Source organism: Lolium rigidum, chromosome 1 (genome assembly GCF_022539505.1).
Source record: "Lolium rigidum isolate FL_2022 chromosome 1, APGP_CSIRO_Lrig_0.1, whole genome shotgun sequence".
NCBI classification, from domain to species: Eukaryota; Viridiplantae; Streptophyta; class Magnoliopsida; order Poales; family Poaceae; genus Lolium; species Lolium rigidum.
Genome location: NC_061508.1, coordinates 225352526 through 225364657, shown reverse-complemented (window position 1 = coordinate 225364657; position 12132 = coordinate 225352526). Strand labels below are relative to the sequence as shown.

Here is a 12132-nt window from a genome sequence, read left to right as displayed (position 1 = left end):
CAAGAAAAACATGTATAGCTGAGAATAATAGACATAACAACAGGAAAAACATGAAGACAGCACTGAAGATCAGAATTGAAGAGGTGATACATGCGTAAAATGCACTTGAAAAGTAACGAGTTTTCTACTACTCCCTCCGTTTGGTAATATAAGACGCTTAAGTAGGCCAGACTAGCTAGCTAGCTAAAATGTCTTACATTTATAAACAGAGGGAGTAGTATTTATCTGTGGCACAACCATTGATGTTTCGGATAACAAAGAGCATTTAAGAAGTTTCTATAGAATATCGACCTGTGGATATTCCAAGAGTTTTATTAACAATATGCCAAACTGTATGTATGTAGATATGTAACTAAGTTCAAACTAGGCACAACAATGTGGCAATGCAAAAGTAGCAAGGTTCCAGTTGACCTTTATGCTTTACAAATTAAAAACAGCAGGAATGTCTCCTGCAAACATACCACTGGGTTATACTATTCAAACTCTAACAGTAGAGCATTACATGATAGAAGAAGAAATCGAGTGGTATAACTCCCAAAAATACATAAAAGCAGAAGAAAAAAAAAGAGAGAATTTGATGGTCACGATGTAGGAGCCACATGGATGAGTATTTTGGAAATGGCCTCTTCATAGATTTAGAAATAACGCAACAAATAATCCACCTAAGTCCCTCTAAATCTGATCAATACAAGTTAAACCCAACCGTCCCCATGATAGCATACCACCCAAAAATGGGTTTGCAATTGATTTTTTTCCCAGTAATTAGTAGCTTCAAATACTTCCTAACTTTTTCCATCTGGCAACAAAAGCATAATTCCATGTGACTAAAATAGAGATTGTACACATCACTCAATCCACAGAAAAAGAACGTACGACATAAACATGAATACCTGATCTTTGTGGGATTCAGCATATATGATGTGAACATTTCGTATGGAAACTTGGATGTTGTCCAGTATCTGTCAATAAGAGTCCAACAAATGCAGCAAAAATTACCGGTGTTTCAGCATATGAATGTTTTAATTGTTCAAACAATAAAACCATAATTTTATTACCTTTGCTGACATGTAAGATAGAAGTGATTGTCCCGTTTGGTTATCTAGAAGTCAAGAGAAATAGGATTTTCAGCATGATATTTGCAAAAATTATACTGACAATATGAAAAATACAAGTAAATAAATGTGGTATGAATTGGTAATAGTTAGTTCATCACTGGAATCCTTGAGATATTCTGATGTGATTTTGCAGATATAACATGTCTTCGAAAAACTCCGTTTTCGCATCTTTGTGACACTGATCTCATATTCAGTATTTAGTATATGTAAATGTACATTGCAGATTTTCTTTTCATAATACATGCTAATGTACATGCAAAAAAAAAAGTAAACGAAAACTGCAAGGAAAAGAAACATGAAGTTACCACTAGCAGTCTAGCACATACAGCTGAAGTTAACACGGTGACAGGTGAAGTGAATTGCAGTGACAAACTGATCTACGTAATTTGTAGAAGATGACGAAGAGCAGAGGAATCACGACAAACCTGTGACTCTCCTGGAAAATTTAGCAAGCTCTATTGCATTAAGTTTGGCCAATTTCCCAGCCAGTTCCCTCTTATCAAGAGACTCGGATCCCCACTGGTAAAGAAACAGAGCATTCACCGAGTCAGAACACCATCGACGCGCTAACTAAACAACGGACGTACGACCAGATAAAACAGCGACATGCCTCGGAATCCTCCCGTGGACACGCACACACGAACACATCTTCGATGACGATAATGATAGGGTCCCACCCGAGTTTCTTCCACGGAATCTTTATGCTTAGCTTCCCAATTCGTCCTGCAGGAACAGGAACTTAGAATTTACAACTGCACATATTTTCATCTACACACGAACAGAATAGCAAAAAGTACTGTTGACGGCATCCGGCCAAACAGTCCGAGTGGGGTTTACAGATCGTACCGGTCTTAAGCGCGAACGGCAGCTGCAGGTAGTCGAAGGCTTCCAGAATGAGCTCCACGTTTTCCAGTAGGATTTCCTCTGCAGAAAATGACGCCATCATCAGAGTTCAGAGGGACGGCCCAATCAAGAGCTAAGCTGCACGAGTGTTACTAATTCTAAGCAGAGGCAACTCGTACGTATATGAGAATCAATGAGCGACGCAAAGCATGAACAAGCATAATAATAATAATAATAATAATAATAATAATAATAATAATAATAATAATAATAATAATAATAATAATGATGAAATCAACACGAACTGCGCAGAGAAAAGTTCCCGGTACGACGACCAAGCCCAATGCCAGCCACGCGTTAACCGGAACTCGAACAACCGGAGAACTAGACGCGGTCGTGGAATTAACGAACGAACGAATTTACTGCCGCGGCAGCCGAGGGGCGACGAATTTTAGAGAGCAACGGGGATCAGGACACCCGCTGGCTGGCTCGCGGGGTGTGGTCGCTAGCGCCCTTGGGAGGCAGGCGGGGGATCGAGGACGAACCGTTCCAGATGCCGATCTTCAGCTGCTCCTTCTGGATGCCCTTGACGTAGCGGCCGAGCAGGCCGGCGAGCACCTGGCTCACCACCCCCTCGAACATGGCGGCGGCGGCGGCGGCGGGGGAGGGTGAGGGTGAGGAGGAGTAGCCCTAGTGGAGCCGCGCTCCCATGGCGCGGGGTGGAGTGGAAGGGAGGCCGCGGAGGAGGGTGGAGGGGAGGAGGGCGAGTTGGGTTTGGGAGTTCCGTTTGCTTGGAGGAGGAGGCGGAGCCGAGGGAGGCGACGGCGATTCGATTCGTTGATGTTCGGGGCATTCGGGTTCCTGCGTGGAGCCGTGCGATGTACGCAAATCGGCACCGTATTTCTGTACGGGAGTATCCGTAGTACTTTGTATACTTGGTATTACAGTGACGAACTAGCATGTTACAGTAGTATTTCACAAAATGCCCATCTCATTCTCCAATTCCAAAAAAAAAAAAAAGGACATACCGGTTGCAAATTTGCGACATTATGTCTTCACATATCAACCCTCTTATTGGCGACGTCATCTCACTCCTATTCGATGTAACAACTCTTCATTTCAACCATGAAACAACCTACAAGCATAACGATAAATTTGATATTTCCTCTGTTTAAGATGTTTTAGCTAGATGGAGTGTATAACTTGAGTAGATTAGGTTCTGCTTTGTTTTGCCACATATCGTAGCATGATCATCTTAGTAGTGCAACATAAAAAAAAAATTGTACTGTCTAGATATTATCTCATGAATTTTGTTTTCATGACCTTTCTCAAAGGCAAGGCATCCCTCAATTCATATAGATAAAATGTAATTGGAGTAATTTATAGGGAAATTGGACTGAAATACCATACACAACACGGTTTAGTTATAGAAAAATGTACGAAAACCCTAAATACAAGCAAGCCACCGAGCAACCTAGGTATGAAGCATTGCGAGACCAAAAAGATGCATCAAAAAAGCAAACTATTAGTTTGAGCTCCAGTCTTGTACAGGGAAATCAAAATCCAAATACGATGGAGGCTTATAGATCTCGGCCTCTCCATAAGCTAGAGAATAATAGTGGTCGCCTTGATAAAGAATGTTTGGTTGATGACGAGCTTCTACATTTCAGAAGCTGCAACCACTAGCACGCCACAAAATAAGCCTCACAACACCACATGTCACTCCCAATTGTCTGTCGCAATTCCAAGGCAACGTTTGGAAGGAGGGAACGACTTCTAGAGTTGCTATATTTGTCCGGTCCAACAAAACCAAATTTTGATGTTTTTACCTAGAGAACCACAACCCAATGGATAAAGGACACATCGGGGTTGCACAATGACATCTCCAATAAGGGGAGAATGTTGAAGTCGTATTAATGGAGGCAAGGTTTTCATATGCAACCATCAGACAACATCCATCACACGTACTCGCAGGCCCAATGGTCCATCATGTGCATCCTTCGTGTCGCAGTAATCCATACTGCTTGCCATCTTCTCAACTAGGAGCGGAAACATATTAGATTCGGATGGTAGTGGCCTCATACTTTTTTTTATATCCCGAAAACATATATGAATATGGATGCACGATATTGGATAGAAATACAAAGCGAATGTTATCAAAATATACTAATCAAATGTTTACTCAATTTGAAACAGGTATGGATATCTAACAAATTTAGTGATAAGTTAGGCAAAACTAATAAGTCGTCAACTATGTGATACAAAACAATACACTCATGTCATAAACAGGTCAACCATATACATAGATAAATATACCGCTACAATCCATAATAGTTTGTATGTTCGATCACACGGAAATTATATTTAGTCGGTTAGGATTTTAGGTTGGATCAATGGCATATACAGCTAAAATGACCAACATTGGCTAACATGGTTTGGTTGACTTAAGAATATATCCACTTTCATATCCAATTTTGCTTGAAAATTCAATACCACATTTGCATTCTAAATAAATTCGAATAATCTTCACATGCATTTTCATCTGAGTTTGGATGCAGATGATTTCCACATCTATTTTCACTTTCTCATAATCGGATATGGGATATTTAGGATGACCCACTACCATTTTCACCCATAGTCTCGGCCCCGCAAACCGGCCATGATCCCATGCAAACACTTATTGTATGTACCTTATGGCACCATCACCGTATTACTGTAAGATGTTCGTTGAGCCCCAAACTGGAGCCCATCGACACATTAGTGTTAGCGTCAACCGCCACTCGAGGAGCCTTGAGAAGAACTGCATTAGCTAGTTGAATTTGCCTCCTAGCTAGACAAAGACTCTCTTCATTGTAAACTCGCTTCCCGTGTAGTGACTATGATCTACCGTTATTTTTCAATGGTCTTTTCCCCTAGGGAGAACCCATTAATGCATGCAATATAACACAACATACTGATATCATCACATTAATTGCTAACTCAGAAACAAATTAAAATATTCATCTTCTAAACGGCTAACCTGAGTAGCAATATATTTTTGTCGCTGAGTTCGTTGAAGGGACCTTCAAAAGTAGATCTTATATTGCTATTTCTGATACTTTCTTTGTGTGGTTGCTAGATTAAGAATGAACCGTTGCTAATAATAATCCATAGTTATCAGATAATTTTCAATCTACTCCCTCCAACCCAAATTAATACTGTGGCTCAAGAATACACTTGTATTAGACATAGTAATTATTTTGGGCCGAATAGAGTGCATGATTAGACACATTGTAGTGTTTTTTAGACTTCATTGTAGTGTTGTTAAAAGCTATACATGTACATCCTCCGGGCAGGGCCAGAAGCCCGAGGCTAAAATATCAAGCCTAGGCCCATCCCAGACAAAAAAAAGTATGAAAGCCCAGTGGGCCGTCAGGCCACAGGCCAGGCCCCTTCATTAAATTATCATTTTGGACTACCCAGGCCCGGCTCAGCCTAGATTTCAAGCCCTTTTTCCCTTCTCGTGGAATTAGACAGGGTGACCCGATTTCGCCTTACCTGTTTTTACTATGCTCAGAAGGCCTAACAGCTTTGCTTCATAATTTTGGCATGGGTATTGTTGACAGAGGAGTGCGAGTTTGTAACAGATCACCATGGATATCTCATTTGTTGTTTGCGGATGATAGCTTGATTTTTATCAATGCTAATAGTGCCAGTGCTACACGGTTGGATGAGATTCTTCGTATCTATAATGAGGCTTCGGGCCAGAGAGTGAACAGGGAGAAAAGTGCCATATTTTTCAGTCCTTGTATTTCTGAAGCCCATAGAACGGAGGTGAAGCAAGTGTTGAATATTCAGACTGAAGCGTTTAGTGAAAAGTATCTTGGTTTGCCTACTGCAGTTGGTAAGCTTACTAGTGAAGCGTTTGAATATATTCTTGAAAGTGCTCGGAGTAGTATCAATGGTTGGGCAGAGAAGAATCTGTCATATCCAGGAAAAGAGGCTTTGTTAAAATCAGTTATTCAGGCTAAGGCTACTTTTAGTATGAGTTGTTTTCAACTGTCGAAAGGAACATGCAAAAAGTTTAATTCTTTGATGGGAGGCTTTTGGTGGAGTGGAAATCTGGATAAACGATCTATGCATTGGATCGCTTGGGACAAATTAGCTATTCCGAAAAACCAAGGTGGCATGGGTTTTAGGGATATGCTAGCGCTTAATGTGGCCTTGTTGGGGAAGCAAGCTTGGAGATTAGTCACAAATCCAAATTCTTTGTGTGCTCAAGTTCTACAAACAAGGTACTACCATAACTGCAATTTTTTGGAGGCCAATGCGCCAAGAGCTGCTTCCAGAACTTGGCGAGCCATCTTGGCAGGCAGGGAGGCTTTGAAGTTAGGTTTGATAAAAAGAGTTGGCTCGGGTGAATCTATATCCATCTGGCATGATAGTTGGATCCCGGGGTCTATCTCTATGAAACCAATGGGTCGGTTACAGAATGATGATGATGTGTTCATGGTAAATGAGCGGTAAATGAGCTGATTACTGCAGATCATCAGTGGAATGTAACCAGGATTCGAGAGTTGTTCTTTGCGCCTGATGCAGATGCAATTATTGGAATACCTCTGAGACATAATGGAGGTGAGGATTTTCTTGCATGGGCTCATGAGAAATCAGGTATTTATTCTGTCAGATCTGCTTATAGAGCGATTGTGGCAAAGGGTCGGTGCGATGATATGGCCAGAAGTGATGCTCCTCCTTCATCTTCGACGACTGATGTTTGGAAGAGATTATGGAAGCTTTGTGTTATTCCGAAAGTGCGTGTGTTTTGGTGGAGGGTTCTTCGAGGAATTTTGCCCGATTATGGGACCCTTACACGGCGGCATGTCAGGGCTGATAGCACTTGTGGAATATGCAAAGCAAAATCTGAAAGTATGTTTCATGCTTTGATCGAATGCAGTCATGCACATATGTTTTGGGCAGCTGCGAAAGATATTTTATTGGTGAAACTACCAAGATTGCATCCTAATACGTGGGCAAGGGACATTTTATGTGGATCTCTTTTTCCAGAGAAGGATATTGCAAGAATAATTTCGGTGATGTATACTATATGGACATCAAGGAACAAGGTGACTCATGGTGAGGCAGTTTTCAATCCGTCAAAATCCATGGAGTTTATTCTTGAAGCTATGGATACTTTGGAGCTTCCGAAGGAGCAACGAAGTGCAAAACCTCTGAGGCCGGCGTGTACCTGGCATGGGCCACCGGAAGGTTTTACCAAAATCAATTCAGATGGAGGTATTCAGGTGGATTTAAATCTGGCGGCATCTGGAGTGGTGGCACGTGATGCTACTGGTTTCCGTGGTGCAATGTGCAAAACCTATACTGGAATTTCATACCCAATAACAATCGAAGCCTTGGCTCTCAGAGATGCTTTCATGTATGCTTTAGGGAGAGGTTTTACTCATGTGATTTGTGAGGTTGATTGTGCCGAGCTGGTGAAATGTTGGCAAAAAGGTGAGGTGGATAGGTCTGTGATTCGTCCAATCCTGGAAGAGATTAGGGATATTAGTTTATATTTCATCTCTTGTAATGTAGTTTCTGTTCGGCGGGAGGCAAACCAGGTTGCTCACTGTTGCGCAAAATTTGCGTTGGTACAGGAGGAGTCTTTTACCTGGAATGTCGAGCCGCCAGATTTTCTTGTTCACAGCCTTAGTGCTGATTGTAATCCTGCTATGTAACTGTTTGTGTGAGGTAGCAAGTTTCAGACGCACTCTTTTCCTTCCAGGGTACCCAAGGGGGGGCTGGAAGGTTTTTAATGAGGCGGCTTGCTGACCTAATATATATTGATTTTCAAAAAAAAAAGCCTAGATTTCAAGCCCAGGCCTGGGATTTTCGGGTTAGGACGGGCTACCCATGCCCATGTATGCTAAAAACAAGAGAGTGTGTATTTAAGTGTTTCCGACTACTAAAAGATGCTATCAAATCATGCCACAGATTATTGGTGCAGAATGATGTTCCGTATTCTGACAACCAAGTGATTATAATCTGGCATGTAAGTGTCACTAATTTCGCAATTACCGTAAAACAACATTATCAAAGCATATCAGTATGAGATTAAGTTTTGAAGATCTGGCCGCGATAATAATGGAACAGGTTCATCAATCGTTTTATATATGGGTTGTTTGAAAAAAAATGAAGTTATAATTCAGAAAATCTTGGTTAATGTCATTATGTGCATGCACCATAGAGAAACCGGATGAGCAGTACTTAGTTGTGTGCATGCCTATGATATAGTGTAAGAGCTTAATTAGTTTGATCAAGTTTTTTTGAAAGTCAAACTATGGTGTTCAGCATTTGCGGGAAGCACCCAGGAGATAATACTTCCTCAGAGGCCACTTACTGTTTCCAAGTCAAATATTCTGACCACACAATTTGCAGAGCTTTCCTGCATTCATTTTCACATACCGCATATCTTACACGATATAAAACCTTCACTTTGCAGTAGTTCCGTTCAGATTCGTGTCGAGTGGTCACGTGCCAATGAATTTCCCCCGATTTGTGCCAATGCGCGGCATGGGAATCCAAAATTTTGCAGCTCCAAGAGCCTGGACCACAGCACGACAACTGCTGTGTCTGCGTCTATGGAATGCTAGTAATTTACACGAGTTTACATGGAGCAACGCAAGGATGCCGGTGCCACCACCCCTTGGTTGTCAAGACTGCGCTTGCGGCAGAGCGGCCTCGCGATGTTCCCAGCATCGCTGGTGCACCTCCTGCATTCTCTCTGCCGGATTGCAGATGCCAGAGCAGTTCCAGTCGAAGGACGCCGCGCATGGATTCCCGGCCTGCGCCTTCCATTCGCAGTCTGCATGATCAGAGAAGATGTCACATTAAATATATTCATCAGCTGAGATATGTTCCCGCGATCTGAACAGCGATCCAAAGTGCGTAGGAATTGCAGGAAATGCCGGGTAGGCTGGCAATAATGGTTGGTGAAGTGAAAATTTCCCAGCGATAGAGCATTAAGAACAATGTATTGATGGTCCAAGAAAGCAAATTGTACTGATGCTCATTCACCACATCACATGAGAAGATAGATCCATGTGCTGTGTCCATGCCTACTGAAGTGCAATAGTCAAAAGAGTAACTAACTGGCAGAGTAGGTCAACACCCACTAGACTTGCACTGGCTGTCATTTTATTCTGAGGTCATTCGGGTTAAGAGTAATCATCAAGTACAAAGTGCTGGTAACATTCAGATCAATGAAATGCCCATGTGATGTAAGGACAAGTTTGTTGTGTAGAGCAATTTCTGGAGAGCTGGGGGACAGAAAGGTGGTAAAAGCAAGTCTTGAATCTTTGATTGTTGGAGAAAGGTGCTAACCAACACTGTAGTTGTTAAGACCACTATATCATCTTTTTCTCGGTACAAAATTCAAAATGATTGGCTCAACTACTTAGTACTGTAAAGCATATAACTTCCAGGTCAAGCGATGCCCTAATGAGTATGCAATAATTATCTGGATAAACTAGAGTAATCTGCTGAAGCAAAATGGAAAATGGATAGTAAAGAAGCAAGATGCAACCTGGGGGTGTACCACAACAGAGGCTTCTTTCATCAACATGCTCAACATCCAAACCGATCAACCAAGAACCAAATGATACATCTTCATTTGTATATTTGTGCAAGATATGCCTGAAAATGATAAACATGAGTGAAATGAAGCAGTATTTTATCTGGCATTGCACATCCACATATTTTTAATCATCACCTGGATATCCACATTAGAACTCACCTGTTTGCCGATATGTATGTCGCCAAATCCCTTGTTACAGCATACAGCTGCCGTGTTGCATGCCGGAAGTAATTGTTACCGGCGGTCCCAAACTTCCAATGATCTGGTTCATAATACTTAGATTCACTGTGAACATTAACCAGACAATATATTAAATTATTTTAGAAGAAATGCAGGTAAGGTGAAAGTGAAACATCTGTTTGGGAGCATATCTAGTAGGGTATGCTGTTATAATAAATTAATAAGAGAATGCAAACTCGTGATCTTCATCATTCGATGCATGGGAATGAATAATAAAAAAATACACGAGTAACTTCCACGATCGAGTGGATGATAATTTTTCGCCGCGCTATTCGACAGCTCATATCACGAGTTTGATCCCATTCCGTGGAAGTTCTCATCTGACACATCTCCCATATGTTTAGTACTACTTAAATCAATTAGAAACAATTTGGATTTCTGGTGTATTACTTGTTAGCAATAACAGGTCCGGATTTCATGCAGCCGATGTACACCCGAGGTTTCGATCTATGCCGTGCCAAAATCGATCCAGTAATGCCTGTATTAAGAGAGAAAATCTCAATGAGTGATATCACAGATTGATCACAATACGAATGAAACATTTAGCAGCAACGGCCAAAACTCAAAAGGCCCTGTGCTGGCATACCAATGTTTACATGAACATCATCATCAGCTTTGATATAGAAATCAGCATCCCACGTGGACAGAGCAGCTGAAAGAAACATCTGAATCTTCATAGGAAGCCCACCATAGCCTTCAACGTGATTCTGCAAGGGGCGTCAATATTGTTAGTCATTGACAAAAGCTGAAGCATTTGAAAGTAATCGACCGAGCATACAAGTCTCAGAATGTCACTGTATTCTTTGTCTTCTGCATCCATGGCACGCTCCACTTCGCTGTCAGGGCTAGAATTTGCACTACAAGAAGCAAGCCCCAGAATTCAGTAAATGTATTAGGCAAGAACAACGGCTATTTCTTCCCCTGATTTGGACTCAGCCATACCTTCGCCCAATAACAAAACGGATGACGATGCCCTTCTCCTTCGCCAGCCTTTGCAGGTGCACGCCTAGAAAGCATTGCATCAGACAGAAAACATAAACAATTGGAGACGATGTGTTAGGTTGAAAGGGTTCGAATCTACCTTGTGGCATCCACGTCTGCCTGAGCGAGTCTCTGCGGTTGCGGTTATCAAACGTGGTCATGATGCCCATGACGAAAAACATTCGGTGCCCCGTGTTCCCCCGGTCAACCGCCGAATCACTCGCCGGCGCCACGCCTTGGCCCCTCATCTGCTCAGCTCTAGCGGCAGCCAGGCGCATCTCGATGTCCGAAATCGTTCTGTCCAACGCGCTGCGAGCAGGAACGGCATAAGCAAATCCAGACTCGGTACGAGAGATTCATGGCTGCTCAAGGTTCAGAGACATTATTACATGACGACTTCGCTAGTCTGTGACACTTGGTTCAGCACGGCCCTCGGGCGAGCACCAGAACTTTCCTGAAAAATCGAACCAGTTGGCAATTTGCACCTAAATCTAAATGGACATCAAGCCAAGAGGGGGAAGTGGGTTAGAGTGACGCATTACCTTGTTTGGGCAATCGGGTGGTTCGGGAACTGCCCAATACCTGCAAATGATGTAGAGCGAACGTGACCACTTCCGCCCCCCCACGAAATCGACGAACATTGCAACGAATCGTGGCGAGAAAGAGAGATTCGGGCGGGTAAGGCCGAGGGGGAAAGAAATCCAAGAGAAACGGCGGATTTGGGGGAGCGAATGCGAACCGGTTGACGACGAAGACGCCGAGGAAGAAGCAGGCGGTGCAGAGCGCCGCCGCCCACCTCGTGGGCACGCGGCCCGGCGGCGCCCTGTGCTGCGGCCTTGCCGCGGCCATCGCCGGCCGTGCTGGGGCCTCGGATTCCTCGTTCGAACGGGACGAGAGGGAAAGCCGTGTGAGAGGGAGAGCGTGAGAGCTCTCTGCCTTGGCCTGCTCTGCTCACCTGCAATGCAGGAGTACTCAGTGCTCCGTGGACTCGGCTCATATACCCCTTTCCCCTCCGTGATTTTTGGTGCTTTTTGAGAAGTACACTTCATTTCCACTTGCTGGTCTAATTATAATCAACTCGGTGATATTCACGAGGAAATTGCGTGTTTCACCAGTTTTTCATCCTTCTTTTTATAAAAACAGTAGCTTGACATATATTTTTATATATTTCACCACTTGATGGTCTAATCTAATGCAACTTTCACCAATTGATCATTTAATCAGCTATTTAACCGGACTAATAGGAAAATTGATAGGTGGGCTTCGAGCGCCAGTGATCTAATTTATACACGAATATTGTAAAATGCTTAAAAATATAGAAAAAATAATCTGATACCCAAA

At 42.7% G+C, this 12132-nt stretch overlaps 2 protein-coding genes across 2 annotated transcripts; both read right to left on the bottom strand.

Annotated features, from left to right (window-relative positions):
• Positions 1 to 577: 577 nt before the first annotated feature.
• On the bottom strand, positions 578 to 2608 carry LOC124690792 (vacuolar protein sorting-associated protein 13-like). The gene is made up of 6 exons (XM_047224132.1): positions 2504 to 2608; positions 1962 to 2039; positions 1726 to 1838; positions 1541 to 1634; positions 1056 to 1099; positions 578 to 959 (listed from the first exon to the last, which is right to left on the bottom strand). The coding sequence occupies exons 1-6, from the start codon at positions 2598 to 2600 to the stop codon at positions 846 to 848; spliced, it is 540 nt and encodes a 179-aa protein (XP_047080088.1). The 5' UTR covers positions 2601 to 2608; the 3' UTR covers positions 578 to 845.
• Positions 2609 to 8309: 5701 nt separating this feature from the next.
• Positions 8310 to 11151, bottom strand: LOC124655464 (beta-1,6-galactosyltransferase GALT31A-like). The gene is made up of 9 exons (XM_047194358.1): positions 11141 to 11151; positions 10892 to 11100; positions 10753 to 10816; positions 10589 to 10667; positions 10397 to 10517; positions 10201 to 10288; positions 9730 to 9855; positions 9520 to 9629; positions 8310 to 8799 (listed from the first exon to the last, which is right to left on the bottom strand). The coding sequence occupies exons 1-9, from the start codon at positions 11149 to 11151 to the stop codon at positions 8648 to 8650; spliced, it is 960 nt and encodes a 319-aa protein (XP_047050314.1). The 3' UTR covers positions 8310 to 8647.
• Between the last annotated feature and the right edge of the window lie 981 nt (positions 11152 to 12132).

Excerpts from the sequence above, each read along its gene's own strand:
- LOC124690792 (XM_047224132.1), bottom strand. The coding sequence starts at position 2,600 with ATGTTCGAGGGGGTGGTGAGCCAGGTGCTCGCCGGCCTGCTCGGCCGC. Across the intron at positions 1,100-1,540 it reads ATTTTCCAGGAGAGTCACAG|ATAACCAAACGGGACAATCA; the intron begins GTTTGTCGTGAT and ends CTTGACTTCTAG. Across the intron at positions 960-1,055 it reads TATCTTACATGTCAGCAAAG|ATACTGGACAACATCCAAGT; the intron begins GTAATAAAATTA and ends TCTTATTGACAG.
- LOC124655464 (XM_047194358.1), bottom strand. Across the intron at positions 10,289-10,396 it reads TGATGTTCATGTAAACATTG|GCATTACTGGATCGATTTTG; the intron begins GTATGCCAGCAC and ends CTCTTAATACAG. Across the intron at positions 9,630-9,729 it reads ACATACATATCGGCAAACAG|GCATATCTTGCACAAATATA; the intron begins GTGAGTTCTAAT and ends TATCATTTTCAG.